General features: G+C 39.5%; 1 protein-coding gene and 1 long non-coding RNA gene across 2 annotated transcripts in view; one reads left to right on the top strand and one right to left on the bottom strand.

Annotated features, from left to right (window-relative positions):
• Window positions 1-3,931: 3,931 nt before the first annotated feature.
• Window positions 3,932-5,102, bottom strand: LOC114942969 (uncharacterized). Its single transcript, XR_003821922.1, has 2 exons — window positions 4,703-5,102; window positions 3,932-4,634 (listed from the first exon to the last, which is right to left on the bottom strand). It is a non-coding gene; the product is annotated as an uncharacterized LOC114942969 (long non-coding RNA).
• The window catches only part of LOC114942964 (Meis homeobox homothorax), a 53,267-nt gene continuing 38,034 nt past the window's right edge, over window positions 4,507-19,739 (top strand). Inside the window, exons 1-2 of the mRNA XM_029318478.2 lie at window positions 4,507-6,425; window positions 16,948-17,201. Coding sequence (XP_029174311.2) covers window positions 6,411-6,425; window positions 16,948-17,201 — 269 coding nt within the window. The 5' untranslated portion in view covers window positions 4,507-6,410. The remainder of the gene's footprint in view (window positions 6,426-16,947; window positions 17,202-19,739) is intronic.

Below are 19,739 nucleotides of genomic sequence, written 5' to 3'. Positions count from 1 at the left end.
TTTCGTCCGAACAAATCAGACAAAATTTACAGAGAAAGTAAACTCGAAATTAAACAAGTCCAGATAGTCTTCGATAGGATAAGATAATTTTAAACAATCTTGCAATAGGAAAATATTAAGATTAAAGTTTCCCTTAGATTGTACTTTCGTAAAAACTTTACTTCTCGTATTTATTGAGCGCAAAGTGCATAAAATTTAACCAACGCATTCTAAATTCGCAAGTAAAAATCCTTCATAAGACGAAATATGATCTGCGTACATCGCACGTGCACGTGTACATACATAGTACATGTTTCGTTTTTTTTTGTTTGTCCGGTTAAATCGTACATAGCTTCAAAAGGCAGTCGAGACGTTTCGGAGAATTATGGACACAAACGGATTAAATCGCAAACTATTTTATCAGTTTTTTCGACATATTAATTCACGTTGTATATTTTTCTTCGGTTGTGAAGAACTTTTAATTCCAAAAACTATAATTCTATTTTTGTAAAAAAAATGCTTTTACAATTTGCCAAACTCTGACTGCTCCGAGAATACGACTACTTAGTGTTTTGTCAAACTTTATAACCGAATCGCGATCGCATCAAAGTTTATTTGTGACATATTTAAACGTAATCAACCTTTCCATCGTCTTTTGTATAACGTTGCCGATACATAGACAATAGGAAAATAAATCAGAGACGAATTACGTTTATTTCTCTTTTAAAAGCAAAAAATAAAAGCAGATATATATAATTTAATTTTATTTAATAAAATTAATAAAAGATTGTTGATAAGATTCTATAAAAAGGGAACCTATATACGAATAAAATATAAATAATACAGAGTTATACATATAATATATACTTATAATATAATGAGTAATTAAATAAATATAGAAAAGAATATATATAAAATATTAGTAAAATAAGAGAGTAGAGAAATAGAAATAAAAAAATAGTAAACTAAAATTATAGTATTGAATTATAACTTTTTAATTCAATTGTCGATGGATTATAAACTTATTGTTTCACACATTTCATTCTTTTATCTTATCTCATCTCATATTCTTTTACTTCCCGCGCTTTATCTTATAAATCTTAAAATTTAGTTGTGAAGCACGTGGTTTCAAACCCAGAAGAATAGCGAAGGTGGCAGTTTTCTCGGCTCCGTCAACGTTTATCGAATTTTTTCGGGAAGCCACTTAGATAATTCGCAGGCAGGCAGGAGGTTTATGTAAGAATCAATCATTCTTTGGCGTCACGAGGAATTTAATAGCCCGTGACTGGTAGCGCGATCGAGAAAAAGAGGACAAAAAAATTTTGTTTTTATTACATTGACAGATACGTTGACGTAGTTGTTTGTTTCATTTCATTGGCGAAATTTATGGCGAAGTAACAAACCCCGGGAGTATGCCCCCTGCATTCTGCAGGTAAGCACATTTTAACGACTTCCTGCAACTTAGAAATTAGACAAATAATGGCGTGTTCAGCAGAAGAAGTATGAGGGAACACATTTCATGGTGACCATGCTGTTTCTTCCTTATTGTTAGTTCGATTCCGGCGAACACGACTCGACGTGAGCGCACGTTGATGCTTTAGGATCGATTTGCTCTTTGGGTGTTTACTGTACAAACACTCCGATAAGAATGGTTCTGGTTTCATAAGACGGTCTAATGGCATACCTGAACGCTATTTCGAGCAAAAGCTGCTAAACAATTTCTTGCAATTTTCACCGTTGAAATAATTGTGCTTTACAAACTATTTTTGTATTTACCAATTCTTAATCCAATGTCTCAGTGTAGGTATATTTTAATTGTGAAATTTAAATTAAAAGTGAAACTTTTTTCACATATATATAATTCGTTCTCTTAGTCGTTTGCAAAAGTTGCTATGTAACTGAGCAAAGAAAGCTTGGAGTCTTGGTGTGAGAATAGAAAGTTAACCTTTAAACTCAACAAAATCTTCTGTAAGAATTTCTCATAATTTACGCACGATAAATTTTATTCACTATAGTATGCATAATATTTTAATCATACAGTCTTACAATTTATGTCATGTTTGTTTTTTTTTTTTTTGTATTTATAAATATTAGTCCTACAATTAATAATATCTATACTTAAAGAGTACATAATCGGTGCTTTCCCATTTAGCAACACACAGTTCGACACAAGCATCATTCTATCTTTATTCTTATAGAATGTAGAACAAAGATAGAATGACGCTCGTGTCGTTTTGTGTTGCTAAATGGGAAGCACCAAATATTATTGACTTTACGAAAATATAAACAAGTCGTATCCTCAAGGGGACGTTCTTGTCTTGGCGTTTCTATGTATAGTAAGAGGAAGGCTCGCAAACGTAAATTCGGAGATCCGGGATTCATTATCCGCCTCGTTGACGGCGTCCAGTTCGACGCCGTCACATCGATCGATGGCTGCTGAACGCGGATGTGTCAATTTGCGATATTATGCGGAACGCGGCGCGTAAACGCGCGCGCGACGACGACGGTAGACGCGCGAGGACGAGCCCGGGGTGGAAAGGGGGAGGGGGATCGACGGCGACGACGGGGGAGCAAGGGAAGGAGGAGAGAAGTGCGGGATGAGAGAGTCATAAAATCGAGCGAAGTGAACGCCAGGAGGGAGACACTGAGTGATGTCGGTGACAGGCCGACCGCCCTCCTCCTCGTCCTCCTGCAACCGCCTCCTGTCGCTATTACTCACCGAACGCCGAATACCATTCAAAGTTCGAAACCGCACGTTCGCGACCCAATTCCTACGCGGAGTCAGCTGTTCGGTTCATTCAAAGCTCGATCGTTGGCGCCGTTGGGCGCCCGGCGTGAAACGCCCCAGAAATTATGAAAAAAAAAGGACAAAATTCATCGCCCGCATTGACGTCGTCGATTGTTTTGTTTGGCCGCTAATCATTCCGCTATAGGTATTGATGAACTTACATCTCGGATCTTGGACGAATTCGCGAGTCATTGAAACGTCAATTGAATATTTTTTATTCGACACAACATTATTATAATTTATAGATTTTAATAACTTTAATATCGTCTCTTGCGAGAATAATTCTCAAAATTGCAGATAAAAATCGTAATTATTAGTATGTGTATGTATTTGTGTTTTTTTATTTCATACTTAAATAGGTGTGCATATGTATGAATATTCTACTGTCTAAAACAACAATAAAGTAGAGGACAATTTTCCATTTTTAAAACTTGGAATAAATATTAATTCTTGCTCTGTATGAGATTATAAACTCTGCAATTTCTATTTTGGATTTATCATGCTTATTATATATCGTATACACGTGTCTTACGTATTTCAAGTGTAATGAAAAAAAATTAAATGCTCGTTATTTTTATATCAACGCGTAGCTTCCTCTTCTTGCGGTTAACCGAGAAATTCTTATCCTGTTGCCCCCGCCAATATACTGTCCGACGGCAAACGGCGAACTGAAAGAATCGTTTCATTAAATAGGATTACTAAGCAATAATTTGCGACGTCGGTCAGCATCTAATTCCGCTAAAACAAATATTCGTTCTTCGTTATGCACGCACGTGATATCTATAATTTAGGAAGGAACGGTGATTTATCGAATACAGAATTAATTCTAATTCCGCAATTCTTGGATCGTTTGCAAATTCGTCGAAACGTTTGCGTTTGTGTGAAAACAGCGTGCGGTCTCCTCTTTTTCTCTCTCTCTCTCTCTGCCAAAAAGTATTCGTCGCGCTGGCTGTCAGTATTGTCCTGCGTTCGTGACCGCTCGAGCATCTTCGGTTCGATCCACCCAGCTAGGGGCAAAAGGGGAAGTAGTCCCGAAAGCACCCTGTCAAAATGCTTACCAGTTTATTCCGCAAGAAAACATCGATCATCGACGGTACGGATCTTGACGTGCCACAATCGTATTAATATCCACGTCGAGTAAACAAAAATCCAAAATTATCCATGTGCAATTCAATATCCTCTCTTTTACTCTAGATACACTGTTTAACAATAATATGTTGGTAACTATTTTTTTATTTTATAATTTTGTATGGAATATTAATCGGACTTTGTCTAAGGTGCGCGAGATAGAATTTCAGAAAAATAATGCTGCAGTTTCGTAAAATTTTGTCGGATCCAAGATCGCATCTTCTCCCTGCTTTAGTTTTGTTAGAAGACCAATCTCAAGAGTCTTCCCCGTGTATGAGACGCCTGAAATCGGAGCAACGGAGTCGGTTTCGCGGATTCTCCCTGGTATCTCGCGCTTCTTTCGCGCGAACGACGTTTCTCGTAGCGTACCTAGGCCCTCGTCGACCTCATCGCCGTCGTCGTCGTCGTGGTGATCCGTCGGCAGTCGCTTTGGTAGTGGTGTAGCGATGGCGGAGGATTCTGTAGTTCGCAATCTCGCCGTCGCGGCGCTGGACCACCAGGTTCTCTCTCTCTCACCCCCGATCCCGATGGGCGGTCTCGAAGACACATTGGCCGTAGGCGTGGCACCTGGTCTCCCACTCTGTGGCATAGCGCGGCGCTGATTGACAGTTGGCGAACGACTGCGGAAGGCGCAGGATCTAAAACCGCGCTAGGCGCTACTCTCCACGCTCGCTCGCTCCGCTCTTCTCTAACCCGTGCGATCTACACACAACCCGGTTGCTTTTTCGTGGGGGAAAACCTGAAACACGCATATCCCCGTGCCCGGCGTAGCTATACGTGTAAGCACACTATATACTACGAACCTACCGCCTTCTGTCCGCCGGAGTTACGAGTGCCACACGCAGTAGTAGTCACGGTCAGGGAGGAGGGTCGGACATCACTCGCTCGGCGCGAATCTCCTCTCTCGACTTCGCGGTCCGTACGCGCGCCGTCTTCGCGTGGTGATAGCGGGATGTACCCGTCGTCGTGCCCGCAGTAGGAAACCCACGTCCCCGTCTTCTCGTATATCCGCGGATAGTCTTCGTCGAGCACGCGCGCGCGCGAGATTGCTCCGATACATTGCAACGAGCGCGATCCGGTTGTTACGAGATTGTTGTGCGCGACTTCTCAGGCGGCAACTCGGAGAAGAGGAGATACATATCGCGGGACAGCGCGCATCGTCGTGGCAACGCTGCTGCCACACTGTGCGCGTCACGCGCGCGCTCTCTCTCTCTCTCTTTCTCTATCTCTCTATCTCTCTCTCTTTCTCTCACTCACTCACTCTCAGTCATTCGTAAACACGGAGCATCCGCGAGGTGCGAGCGTACGCATCGGTTGACTGTGCCGCGACGGTGAAATATAAGTGCTAGCGTCGTGACGCCCGCCGTCGTCGTCGTCTTCGTCGTCGGGCGTCATTGTGGATCCACGTCTCGTGTCCCGAAACGAGTAAACGAAGGATATAACGTGTTCTGTCAGTGACATCAGTGATCATTTTCTGTTGGTTGTGCTGCAAACAGTGAATGTAGAAAAGGAGAAAAAAAAAACAGGACGTCTCCGGACGCGTCGTAATATATCGTGTATCGTGTCGGATATTAGGAGAGGAATCAAGGTTTTGCTACCTGCGACCAGACATCCCGGCGCCACCTCGATGTGGCACGCTCGGCCGACAGGTCCCGCGATCACCTCGCGCGCGAATCCCGCGCTCTAGGTGTCATATTAGCCACCACGTTACTTCACCGCGTTTATCCTTGCTCCGAGATCGCGATCGAGAGAACCCAGTCAACAGTCGTTGAAGAGGAGTATATCGTTCCAGATAATATACGCGAAGATATGCGGGATTGACGGGAGGCGATCCGACACCGTGTCCCCGGAACGACCGAGGTGGTGTCATCATCAGCGACGACGATGTGGAAACACGTGTACCCGGCCGCAGCCGTAGTAGTAGCCGTCGTAGCCGTCGTGGAAGTCTCGCTGATACCCGAGATTGCTGAACTGTGCTGACGCTTGTTCGCAGTTATTGAAATTCGACGTCGGCTGCACGTCTCTCTTGCGAGCGACGCTCTTGAGCTCTTCGAAATCGCGGAAAAGAGAGAGAGAGAGAAAAACACGAAAGGGGAAGAGAGTTCGAGAGAAATATAGAAGGGAAGAGAGAGAAGAAAACGTAGATACAGCGGAAGAGAGCAGCAGCGGGCCGACGGAAAGCGATTGTGTTCAACACGTGTGCCGGTCGATTCGCATTCTGAGGATTAATCTGAAAAAAGAGGAGGAAGAAGGAGAAACTCATTCTTCTCGGTTTACCCGTCGGCTACCGACGGAGCTTGGAATTCGACCTCGATCCTCTACCCGTCGGACAACCTACTCTACCTTTTATCGTGAAAGTCCAACGTCACGTAGCGCGTTTGAGCGCCAGGCTTAGATCGCGCTACAACAGTGCTGAGAAAGTGTTGTGAAGTGTCGAGGCTTGCTTACATTGTGGGAAAATACAGCCGCTACGGTGGCTCAGCACGCAGAGTTCCCCGGCGCGGCCAGGGCGTTCATGGCGCAGCCAAGGGTACGTTTTATGCAGTTGCATTTCTGTGTATTCACCTTTTGCCCCCCTTCTTAGAGTTATCACGATGTTAGGCGAGAAATAGTCGACAGGCCGTGCGAGTCGTGTAAAATCAGCCGAGGTCCACGTACGATTCTTTTGCATTATTTCTCAATATAATCTTGGGTGAAAAATGTCCCAATTTTCTTAAAATGCGAGAAGTCGAGGCGTATCTTCAGTGACTAGCACTCTAGGAACAATTTGAGATATTTTCAAGTATTTTAAGAAAATAAAGTATCCACAAAAGGTAAAATATTTGTCACCATTTACGATAAGTGCCTTAAAAATGTTCAAGTAACGCGATATCCACGAGAGTCAAATTCTGAAATGTTATTGCCGGTAGAAGGATTTTATCTTGTCTGAGTATCGCACTGTGAAAAGGTTCTCGGGACGCTAAAGTGTTCGAGGGTTCGTCATTTCGTTTGCAAGGAAGATCGAATGTCAGAGTTTTCGCGAACCTTGCCTCTAGGCAGCCTCGAGAGTCATCGGCACCGCGTGAATTTATAAAACAGTGTCGCAGCTCGAGAGAGAGAAAGAGCGGCAACGAACTCGTCTTAAGCGCGGATCCCTGCAGCTAGTGAATTTGAATTGAATATCGTCGCCGTGTCGAAAGAAAATTTACATGTCGGCCGTTTTGTAACGTCGCTTACAACGCGACGGTCGCACAAAAGGGTTGGTTGCTTCTTCACCTCGTCGAGAGAGCGAGTTTCTTATTCTGACGTTTCGCCGGCGTCGCCTATAATTGGGTAGATAGAATAGGAAACAAAATTAGATATATTTTTTTGGAGGGAGAGAGCGAAGCATTAAATATCCGCTGCGAGTCTCCCGGACCCGTTTCGTGTTTTCGTGTCGATTACAAGCATCGTAATCGGACGACTTTGACCGCGGCGTAATTACGGCAGATAATCATAACACAACACCGGGGATTCGAGTAAATTTCCTCTGGCCTCGATTGCGAGTCGAGATGACGCCTCGTCGTCAACTTTCGATGAATTAGTGATATACGAGGCTAACAAACTCCGAAATAGTCTAACGAAATGTTGCGATCATTTTCGGAGTCAGTCGCGAAGAATCATCGCTCCAATGCGTTTACGACAATGTTGATTTCTCGTCAAGTATTTTGTTGCGTGGTAATTTTTTCGATTATCTCGGATTTGTATGTGTTTGAAACGGAAACGGTTCCACATGTGTCAGAATTGCAGAAGATGTGCGAGCAGAGTGTATACAGCTCTTGTCCAGTCAAGTCGTGATGACAAACGTCGCATTACACGAACGCATAATTAAAACAAGCGGCAAGTTGACACTCTGTTGTTGTCCTCAATGATGAAAGACGTCGCGACTCCGAAATACGTTTCTATTCACATCGTGTCTCGTAAATATTTCTAATGCGTCAAGAGCTAGGCGAATTATTTCTTCATTATTCCGGGCCGATGTAACAGTAATAAATAATTGCAAAATTATTGTGATAATGGATACTTGTCTATCGATAATTTAATTAAATACGATTGTTCAAGCTTTTGTTTTTTATAATTTTAAGTCGCCGAGAGCGACGTGAACTCGTGTTCTTCAACTTTCAAAACTGAATTGTCATTATACATATGATATAATGTGATAAGTGCAAATTATTTCTCGTGACATTATGGAATTCCCAACTTTTTTTTATCACTTATTAAAATTATATAATTTATTTATTTTAGCATTGCTCACTTATCATTGTCAATTTTATTACAATTAGTCTTCAATATTTAAGTTTCGATGACGTCATTTTTATCCAAGCTTGTAATTAAATTTCATCGCGGAGATCTCAAGTTTAATACATCACGATGAATGTTTCATTTTTTCTGTGTTCTAAAAATTTCCACTTTGTAATTAAAATTTATATCTGCGTGTCAGTTATCTTTCTCAGTGAAATCTGCCGACGGATGATAGAGTCCGCACAAAGTATTAACGCGAAGTTGTACAGTGAAATAACGATTGCGAGTAAAAAGTTTGTCGTATTCGCTTTATATTCACCCCCCGACGGGCGAGGATTCTCAAAGGGAGATTATTTCGATACAAACATCTCGTCATTTCTGATCCGCGGAGACGGAAAGTCTTGCAGTCGGAAGTACTTCATTTTGAAGAATCAATTAGTGTTTACACGTACGACAGATAAATACAATTTGCTGGAGACAATTGCCGTTTTCGTATAAAATCTCTCTATCTCGCGAATCATCTGCTTACGTGGAATCTGCCAACAAAATCGTAAAGTTAAATTTGTGATTTGTATATTTGTGTAGTAAAAAAATATTATATGCGAGAAAAATATTTTTTTTTTATTTCTGAATTTTTAGACGATATAAATAACTTTCTAAAATTCATGAACACATTGATGTATGAAAATTTACACAACACAATGAATTATTTATATATATTATTTTCTTATTATTTTATTATTTCTAACTTTGTTTTACTTGTCATGTGATTTTAATTAATCTCGAGTTGATCTATTGATCTATTATTGTCATTTTCTATCATCATGTGATATGCTATTGACCGTCGGATGTAGATACATATATATATATATATATAATGTTTCTTCTTCGACATACTTTTGAGTTTCATAATCTCTTTTTTCAATATTTTAATATTATAATTATTATTTAAATACGATTTATAAAAATTATAATGCAAAAATAATGTAAAGTTGAAAAAATTTTTGTCTCAACATAAATTTTTATTTTTGATATCGTATAGAAGCTAAAGTAGATAGAGCAAAATCGCACAAGACATTATTACAAATCAAAATATGCAATTTCTGAGAGAAGAGCTGCATATTAATACTTGTGTCATTTAAATGTGTTTTTATGAGAGACTTGACATTTTACGAATAAATGTTTCTATACATGCGTATGTATATGTGCGAATATATTCGGTCTGTTTTAAAAAAAATTGTATTTTCTTGAATCTCGTCTGACTCTTGTTTTGTCGCGATGCGGAGAGAATACTCGGCCCACTCGAATAATATTTATTCCGTCGTATGTAAATGCGAAATACTTGTGGTGAACTCGATCTCCGAAGTGAAGGAGCCGGGGATTACATTCGATCGTGTTGACACTTCTTGATCATTCAATGCTCAATGCTAAACGGGTCGTATTGATTCCGATAACTGACTCCGCGCAAAAGCAACGCGCCGATAATCGTTCGCGCGTATTATTTATATGTTTCGCGCGTGTGACACGTCTCACTCGATAGGATGTATCTGTGTGTAAAGGATCCTTTTCTTCTCCTCTCTCTCAATTTTTGGCGAGAGATGTAGAATCGACAAAATCTTTGCGTACAAATCTTTTCACATGTCTTTGAATTACAGATTTTGATTTTAATTGCGTCAAAATTAGGATATAAAAATTATTTCATTTTGAGCAGTAAATATGCGCTAAAAGATGAAATGAGGAACTTATGTCGAGAGCGCCATATTTTTTCTTTCTCTCGTTGCCATGAATAAATATCAGTGCTCCGAGTTCTCAAAGTGTTGATTGTACTTCGCGACGTGAAGTTCCAAGTAAGCTGGATATAATGAGTATAGATGATTTTGGGTAAATAACATGTTTTGCGGTGTCTCAATCGCAGTCGGATTGTGCAAAACGAGCGAACGCGCGCGTTTTACCGCTCAATTCCGCTTCGTGCCGGTCCCGGTTGCGCTGGCAAAATTGCCGAAACGTGCATGCGTGCGTGAGTGATACTTCGCTCCGGCGGAATCGCGAAACTCTTTCGCGTGTAGCGCGGAGAATTTCTGCGGATCCGGAGAAGCGGAGAAAGCGAAGTGCGTGGCAAAGCTCGATCTTTGACAGATGATTTTTTTTTTTCGATGACCTAACACCCCGTCGGAGGTTGCAAAATATTGGCGAAACGTTTTCGAAATGAATATTCGAGCGCTTATACCGAAGGAATGACAACGAGTAGCTGAGTAACTTTTCAGTTTGTTTGTAAACGATGACGGGTATCGGGAATTCAAATAACCGTAAATATATGATAAACATTGCATTTATTCGGGATCATTGACGGTTTTACCGATTTTTAATTTTATTTATTCATTATACATATGCAGACTGTTCTAAAATTATTGATGTTTGTTTTAATGACAGAGATTATTTAGAAATGTTTGGCTGTACGTTTAATGAATTCCAGAATTTGTTTTTTTATTTATTACAATATTCTATATTCCATTGAATCAAAAAAATTGTTTATGAAATTTGTTGTGGAAAGATTTCAAGTTGCAAAGAATTTTTAAATTTCACATATAGGATATTCTGTGAACTTTCATATTCTGCGATCTTGGAAAATTAGTAACATGAGTTTTCTATTAAGCTGAATGTGCATCGTAATGTATCTTGTTATAAATCATATTTCAAGGAAATTTTATTTTCCAAGGCAGCCATTTATTTCCATATATCTTCATATCATTTGAAATTAATGTTTCTAATTCTCTTGAATTTCGTTTTGACAGCGAAATCAGTATTTCATCAGTATTTAGGAGAAAAATAAGTAGAAGTGCGTTTCGTACGAGCGGTACATATTCATCTCGGTGAAGAAACCAGTGTAACAAGGCGATAGCGCGTCTCGGATTAAAAATTCCGACCGTGAATAACGGACGACTCTTCGACGACGAGGTGTACCCGATTTTTCGTCGTCCATCGGCGCTGTACCGCCACCGAATGAGCCGTGATTATGTATTTATGGGTATCCATCAATCACTTTCGCTCTCCCGATTGCCGCGGATATCGGCCTTTAGCCTACGGATTAAAGTCGTATCGATTTCTCGCCGTTCCCCATTGGTCGTTGCGCGTCGCGTTTTTTTTTTCCTTTTCCGTCTGGACAGTCGTTAGGAGGCATATTCATGCGAGCGAGATAAATGGGCCTAACTCGGCTCGGTGCCCGCGATTTGGAATTCTCTCGATACGAGCCTAATGTCTGTTTCTGTTTCTCCAAAAATGTGTTTGTGATAATTTAAGTCGCATCATCGCCACGATTGTCGAAATGTTATTATAAATTTGGTTAAAAACTTCTTAAGTGCGCGAGATAATTTTATCGGTGTAAAGAGGGAAAAAAGAAAGAGAAAGTGTACGGTGTATGTATATATAAGTTAAAAATCACGTTCAAGCTCAATGCTTTCGAAGATGCAATTGGAACATGCGTGTTTAAATTTGCCAATTTGTAACAGAAAAGAAAAAAAAAATTGTTAGCATATTTTTTATTTTTGTCATAAGTTTGTTTTTGTTTTGTGTTCGTGGAAGTTATTATTTTAGTAATTATTATCAATCCGTGACACATCGATGGTACTTTAGATTTTCTGAGGAATTTTTAATCATTTTTGTCTTTAGTTTTGGGAAAGAGAAAAACATTTCAATTTTTGCAAACTTAGTATTATATGTAAATAAAAATGAAAACTAAAGCTGAACTAAAAATATATGTCTTACTCTTATATTTCTTTTTCAAATTGGCAGATTAAGCGTCTTAAAAAAGATAAAGGCAGTATATTATAAGATGTGTAATGTTATATAATCGTTATTATAAAGAAAACGTTTTATTTTAACGTGACGCTCGTAGCGTGACCATTTCAGGGTTAATTTCAAGTTTTATGCCGTGTGCGATTTATATTGTTGGATTTTCTTTCTATTCTAACGTAATGAGAGAAGCGATAGGTAAGATAACAAGGCGCGAGCTGTCTTACGGGAACTTTATCTGATTTTATATGAAGTGTTTAAGGTAATTGAATTTCTGAGGAACTAATTGCTGCCATGTACGATAATTACATTTTATATATCGCGTAATTATGTGTGCAGTGAAGAAAAGAAAAACATTAAATATTTCGCAATCAAATTCGAAATAGAAAGACTTAACATCACGAAGAAAATGTCTTTTATAAATAATCGGCATAATAGTGATATTACGCAGTATTTTTCAAAAGTTGATATTGATTAAAAAAGAAGTCGGTGTTCGCAGAAAGCTTTTTTTCCTTTCGAAATGTTGGTTGTATTTTTACGATATTGACAGCGAAAGCGCCCGTAAGTAGTACAATGTCGTCAATCGATACGCATCAGCGAAAGTTTTATTATAAATTGTAAATTTTATTCGCGTTAAATAATAATCAATCTATCTATCTCTCGTTTATATATATTTGACGCCAGGCGATTCCTCCCCCCTTGGTGAACGAGTTTTATTTTCATGCCGACACTAAATGTCAAATGAAAATTTCGACGTAAAAGTTTGTTTCGAAATAAAACATTATGGCTGACGTGGAGAGCTCGCGATGAACATGCTTGCCGATTTCGAGACGAGCTTGCTTGCTCCGCTGTCAAACGTCATCGACAGTCTCGGTCTTTTCCTCCGCGATATCTTGATGATACTCAAGGTCGTCATTTGTTGCCGAGTGGTTACAGAAATATACATATTTAATTATTGTCGGTCTTGATAAAAATAACATTTACGCTAAGTGTTATTCGCGTACAGTAAATGTTTTATATCTCGGAGAAGTGCGATGACGAGTCTGGCAATACCAAAGACGGATTTTATTTTCTCTTGAAATCTTTTCAGCGAAATCTCTCTCGCATTACGCCTCTCTCGCGAGAGATTAATAGGCGGGTAGGACGCCTCCGATATTTCTTCGCGCGCGATACGTTATACAATTTTGAAATTGATTTCAACGCCAGCTATGCGCCATGCAACAGAGAGATAGAGCCGCAGAGTGCATTAGTGGAAAAGAGAGGAGTGAAAAAATGTGTGTGAGAGAGAAAGAGGAAGACATAGAGACGGCGGGCCAATGTTGTGCGGGTTATTGGTGTTTACCTCGTCGGTTCGCGAAATTCGCCGACGGCGGCACCTCAATCACTCGGCAATTTTCGGAGTTCTCCCGGTGATCCGATGTATTCTGCCGATTTATATTTTTTCACCCGAAAGATAATCGTCAGTATTATTCGTCCGCGTCTTGTCTGTCCTCCTTTTCTTCCCCCCATTCTTCTCTCACTCCTCTGCGCTTTTTTCGCAATTTATATCGAGATGCTTAAACGCTTGCCTTGACCTATCTACTTATAAATGGCGGTCGTTTATCAGGCTTTACTAAATTTCCCTCGGTTTCTCGGGCCGGTTGCTGCGCGAAATCGAAACGGGCTCTTTGTACGTGCGCGTGTTGTTTACGCAAAAACGTCATTTCCATACGTCGGAATTTTCGCATCTCGCATTAATCCCCCATGACAAGACAAATTCCGTATATTAACCCTAGGATGCATTATTCAATTTTTGCCTGACGCGAACGTGTTGGCGTAACATAATTCAGCATTTAAGGAGCCGTATGACTTTTCATGTGACATTTATAGTTTATTTCACGGTGGTATAACATAGATATTTGATGCGCTCGAAGAAATTAACTAAATTGAATTTATCTAACAAGAGATGAGAAAGCGAAATGGAGAAATAATTTACTGTAGAAGGACTATATTAACGCCAGTTCTCGCTATCTTGAAATCCGCTCGTCCTTTTCTCGCGCTGCTTCCGGAAATATCTTTTCCACGTCAAGCCGGGTCCCATCGCCCGGTAACGTCTCGGTGACAGTCCGACATCGTCGCGACGTCGGGCTGTAACTTTCTTCGTCGTTTCGGTCACAAATTAGCGCTGGACTGTCTGCAAATAGCGATTGTATTGTATATATGGCGTGCATGTTCTCGAACCCGCTTTGTCTGTCACGAGTCTTCTCGACGACGTTGACGAGGACGACGACGACGACGACGATGAGCTCCATCGTCGGTAGACGTTTGCAAGTCTCTTCCATGATGCGTCTTGAGAGACACAACTTCACCCCGCTCTTTCTACTACCCTTTAAGATATTCCGCTTGGTCGTCGAGTGATATCTTCATACCGTCGTGACGGTGAATTATTGTTCATGGTCTTTTTCAGTCCTCGCTACGGAGGGATTCGCATTCTAGACGCGACATGTCCGCTACCAAATCCTTTTACGTCGTTTTTCGCGAATAAATGGAACTTGCGTTATATGAATAAGGAAATTGCAAAGTGAAAATATTCATGATGGTCGGAAAAATTTAATAATAATTTATCGCGCGTTGATATAAGATTGTAAAAATATATTTCTAAAAAGTATTTGCCACAAATAATGCTCGCTATCTAATTATTATTACATTGCAAAAGGTGAATAATACTGAAATTTTTTTTTAGAATAATACTTGTAATCTTCTACAATTACCACAATGTTTTCAACTCGAGAAAAACCAATGTTTCGTATAAAAATTATCCATATAACAAGCAAAATGTCTAAAAGATGCACCTGTAAATATTCGAGAAACGACGATGAAGGTATCATACACATTAATTCAATACACTACTCCGGTTCTTCGCGGCATTATATCGCCTCCTTTTAACCATAAAAGAGCATTGCGATCGAATTCGACAAGATCGAATTTTAACCGACATCATACACTCGCATTCTGATCCGAGGCGACTTTAATGCGCGTATCGGATTAATGCAAACGCGATAAGCGGGCGCATTCGATTCGCGTCACGTAATTTTCGCAATTCCACCGCGATCTTGACGTGTACGAGTGTAAATCAAATTAATCGAGCACTTGGCATTAAATACTTGCTCCCGATATTTCCGTAGCGTTGTATTGGCAATATAACAGTTGTAATCTCATCCTTCGAGATTCTTTATATCGGCTCTTTTTCTCCTCCCTCGCAAGTAGATTGAATTCATTGCGAGTTGATAACTCCCTTCTGTCGCTTTCTCTCGTACGACGGAGGAATTGCGCGAATTAAATTAAACGAAACACAGAGAGATCGCACGCAGATGGTTTACGATATTTTTGCAATGTCACTCGGGCAGAATTACATTTTTCCGGATTTGTGCATGGAACGTTCCCTCCTTCCTCCGGTCGGAAACCGCGAATTCCCGCCACTACTTGTTTTCGCGACGGAATTACGCGGTATTCCGAGCCCGACGCTAAAATTAAGCAATTAACGATAATAATCGGCTTGCTTTCGTTCCCGCGCAGACCCTGCCGTAACACAAACCGCGGGCTTGGACGACTCCGGGAAAAAAATCATTGCTTCCATTCTCGATTGACCGACCGATCGCGATCGATCGGGCGGGTCTCTCTCTCTTTCTCTCTCCAGGCTTTCATTCGTCAAGCACCCTGTCGATACGCCGCGCTCTCGAATTTGTCCGGCAATTAGCGCACTTTTGCTCGTCATCCATCAGCTTTGCATCGGCGCGAGAACTTTATTGCTAGGAATCACGAGGTCTTGCCCTTTTTTTGCGGTATTCTGGTAGATCGACGTTGCTAGAGGCGTACTTGAATACGCGGTTATTTATTACCGGTCGTACGCGATGGTATGTAATTAATTGTCTCTCCCGCGGCGATTAAATCTTACATTTTTCTCCGACAGCGATGGCAAAGAAAAAGTTGACTATATATCCATAAAATTCAGCTGGGTCTTTACGCTTTTTTTTTAAATATTAATATTAAATTAATTTTTTTGTGACAATAAAATACATTTTTATTAATTATAATATCTTGGACATAAATTATTTTTAAAAATATGTATTTAAATTATAAAATAAATTTGCAAAAGCTTTTTCGAGAAGACAAGAATCAAAATCCACTATTTAATTAAAGAGAATTGAAATTGTCTTTTTGAAAGTATATGGTTGTTATCAACTCATATGACGATTGTTTCATATTATATCATTGGCTTCGAGGCTTACAATTAGCTGATGATGTAAGCATAAAGATTTTTATTTTCTAAATCTAATTGCCCTCCGTGGCCGCAAAACAAACCGCAATGACACTATATGTCTCGCGTCTTTGATTTTAAAATACAGTGTCCTTAGAAACAACCAGCTGATACTCGTCCCACGAACATGAAGTCGAAACTATGCTTGTTACAAGTTTGCTTAAAAAAAGACGTGACATTCTACCAATGTCTCGTGTCACCTTTTGAACGTTCTTCACGTGTTCTTTCCGAGTCTTTGCGTCAATCGTTATAAACGCGCGATTCTAAATTTATGAGCCAACGCCAGAATAGACAGCGCCTATATTTAAGCTCCTGTAACCCAAATTACTTTATGACAAATTATATATGGCAGAACATTAATAAATATTGAAAATGCGATAAAAGTTGAAGATTAATTAATTACATTTTTGTAAACACTTATTGTAAAAAATACTGTCATTAGTATTAGCTGCAAATTACAATGAACAATTCTCGAAGATTAGAATACATCATGAAATTTATATTACACTAGTGCATATAAAAGAATATTCTTCAATTTTTATTAATCTATAGCATGTGTGTGTGTGTGTGCATATGAGAAGAAAAACAGAGCCGAATATTTAATATTGAAAAAAATCGCATCTCTTAAATAAAAAGTAAACATGCATCAATATGTATTTTAATTTATATGCGTATTTTAATTTCGCAATTTTTTTTGTGATTGCAGTACGACGATGGCGGGCTGCACGGGGGTTACCTCGAGGGCGGTGGTGGCGGTGGAGGTGCAGGGCTGTACGATCCACACGGTAATGCCCGCGGCGTTCCCGGTCTCCATCACAGTCCACACCTCGGTAGCATGGGACCGGCTCACCCCCAGTATCCACCGCCTCAGCCGCCGCAGCACGTTCTCGCGGCGGCGGCCGCGGCCGCGGCTTCCGCGGTGCCCGATGTCCACAAACGCGACAAGGACGCCATATACGGGTAAGTGGTATTTTCTCTCTATTTCTCTCTTGTGTATATATATGTATATATTTATATTCCTGCCGGAAGCACCGACGATCGGGTGAAACGAGTCTATCGAGCGCGATAACGAGCGACGGTTGCATGCGCGTTACGTGGCTTCTAAATGCGGCTTATCGAGAAATTATGCGCACTTTCGGCCACCGTTATACGACGATTCTCTAATTTGTGCGACATAACTTTGCGCAAGCTCGAGTATAAATGTGCGCGCACGATTACGTCCACAATCGCGGTAATCGTCAATGATTATACTTATCATAATCTGTTCCACCGCGCGTATATCCACCTACCTACCTACATACCTATCTCACGTTCAAGAGATTTGCATAAAAGTACACGCCGATAAATGTCCTATTTTACAAGCGAGATGTTTTGGAAAACAGGTGCGAGAGCGAGCGCAGGACGAGCTTGAAATGCACATAAATTCGTGGCTATTTGATTTTCTGAATTCGCTTACTCGACCTGCCTTAACAATTTCACTGTGACGGACAAGTCACACGTTTCTATCTTTTCCCGCGCTTTCGAAAGGAAAGCGACTTTTTCTCTTTTTGATTAGTAGTATAGTTGCATATTTTAAATCGATGCTACATCAGTAATTATAAAAATTAAATATTTTAATTATATTTCAAAATTATTTTTGTCAGCAGTTAATTATTACCATTTTGTTATATTTTATAGAGACATAGAAATTATGGAATATATATTTATGGAAATCATAAAATAATAATGATTCGTAAAAAAATAAGTGTTGTCAGATAAATTATTATTTTCAATAATTAATGACATTAATAATACACTTATATTATGTTAATTTTACTTAGAGAAATATTAGAGTAGTATTGAATATTTTGTAAAAAAAAAAAAACAAAAAAAAAACAATTTATATCGAAGTTGTCTGTTAGCAAGGAAATGTCAATAATGTTTAAGCATCATGTAAAAAGTCTGGCTGTTAAATAATCGAAATATGAAATATTGAGGGGAATATATGGATGTGTATATAGTTTGCTAGTATCATTATAGGATTCTCAGTCTCGAATAATATTGACGTTACATTCCGAAGCGACGTGTCCAGTTTTCTGTATCACGCGCGATATCGTTTTTGCGATACATCGCAAAGTCGGACAGAATATCATTACCATATGGTTAACTCGACAGATAACCACGTTTCAACGAGCTGTCCCCCGGCTTAACGATACTTTCCGCTCCTCCGCGATGACAGTGAGCCACATTGCTTTACACGAGATTTTTCCTATTCTTTTTTTTTATTGTACATGTTAATTTCTTGTCCTTTTAACACAATAATACATATGTAGACTTATTAAGAATGTGAATGAGAGATTATATACGAAGAGTACATAAAATGAATACAGATAATATATGCAACAAATTTTACGATCGCCAAGATACGTAGAGAGACAGCGTACTTCTCATTCTCTATACATCTTATTTTTTACATTTTGTTGTCAACATTCCTGCGTTGTTTCTCTTTGCATCATCGTAGTATAGTTCGTGCCACGCGAATCCATCGTCCGTACGAGCTGAAACACGTCAATTGGCCGTTTTACGAAGTTGGATCGGCGACCGTGTTCCGCGTGATTTATAGCCGCGAGATGCCCCGATTTCTGATGTACCGTCCTAGAACGGGAGCCTCATTATTCTCTGCACCCTGTAATTTGTCCATTCGTCGTGTGCCCGGGCCCGACCCGAGGTGAAGATTCCACAACTTTCTCGGAACGCTGCTGCCGTGGAAGGGTGCTCTTTCGGCGTTTTCTCGCTCTTAAGAATTCTGTTTTAATTGCATACGTTAGAATTGCATTCTTTTGAATTAATTTTAAATTATATTGAAGATTAACTCGAATCGCGTTTTGAATAAAATTGATGAAATATATATTGATTTTGTGTTTTTTTGAATAATTTTGTTTTAATACGAAATCAGAATCTTTAAGAATATCTATAGTCTTTAAATTTATGTATTTTTTTCTTATTTGAATATACTTAATTCTTACTTAATTCTAGAAGCATTCATGATCTTACGATCTCACGTGCGTGTTTCTTTGTTGCGTTAAAAAAAACTTAGATGCTGAGAGAGAATATTCTATACAAAGTATGTAATCCTGTTTCATAGAATACGTTTTTGGCGTGATTGAATTGAGTCGTTCGATAGCAGAATCCGTGACCATTTTTGTCCCGTGTTTCATCCAGCTCAATTAATTCGTCTGTTAAAGCTTTACACGTGCGAGGAGATTGATGTTGCTCGTGCTCGAATGTAATGAACCGCGGTAAAAAGAGAAAAAGTCAGGGACATCTTAAGACATTTCATTATGATGATTTTTCAAACAAGCTGCACGGAGATGTAAATACATCGAAAAAAGATTGGCCTTACTAGAACTATATATTTTTGTAATAAAATAAGAAATAACGATGTTTTATAAACTTTTTTAATGCGATAAAAAATGTAAAACTCTTAATAATATATTCTAACAATAAATCTTTACTGTC

The sequence above is a fragment of the Nylanderia fulva genome, unplaced genomic scaffold (assembly GCF_048542155.1).
Source record: "Nylanderia fulva isolate GAGA-0341 unplaced genomic scaffold, ASM4854215v1 Scaffold2, whole genome shotgun sequence".
In the NCBI taxonomy this organism is placed as follows: domain Eukaryota; kingdom Metazoa; phylum Arthropoda; class Insecta; order Hymenoptera; family Formicidae; genus Nylanderia; species Nylanderia fulva.
Note: the sequence above shows the minus strand (reverse complement) of the source record. Positions and strands in the feature narration are given on the sequence as shown.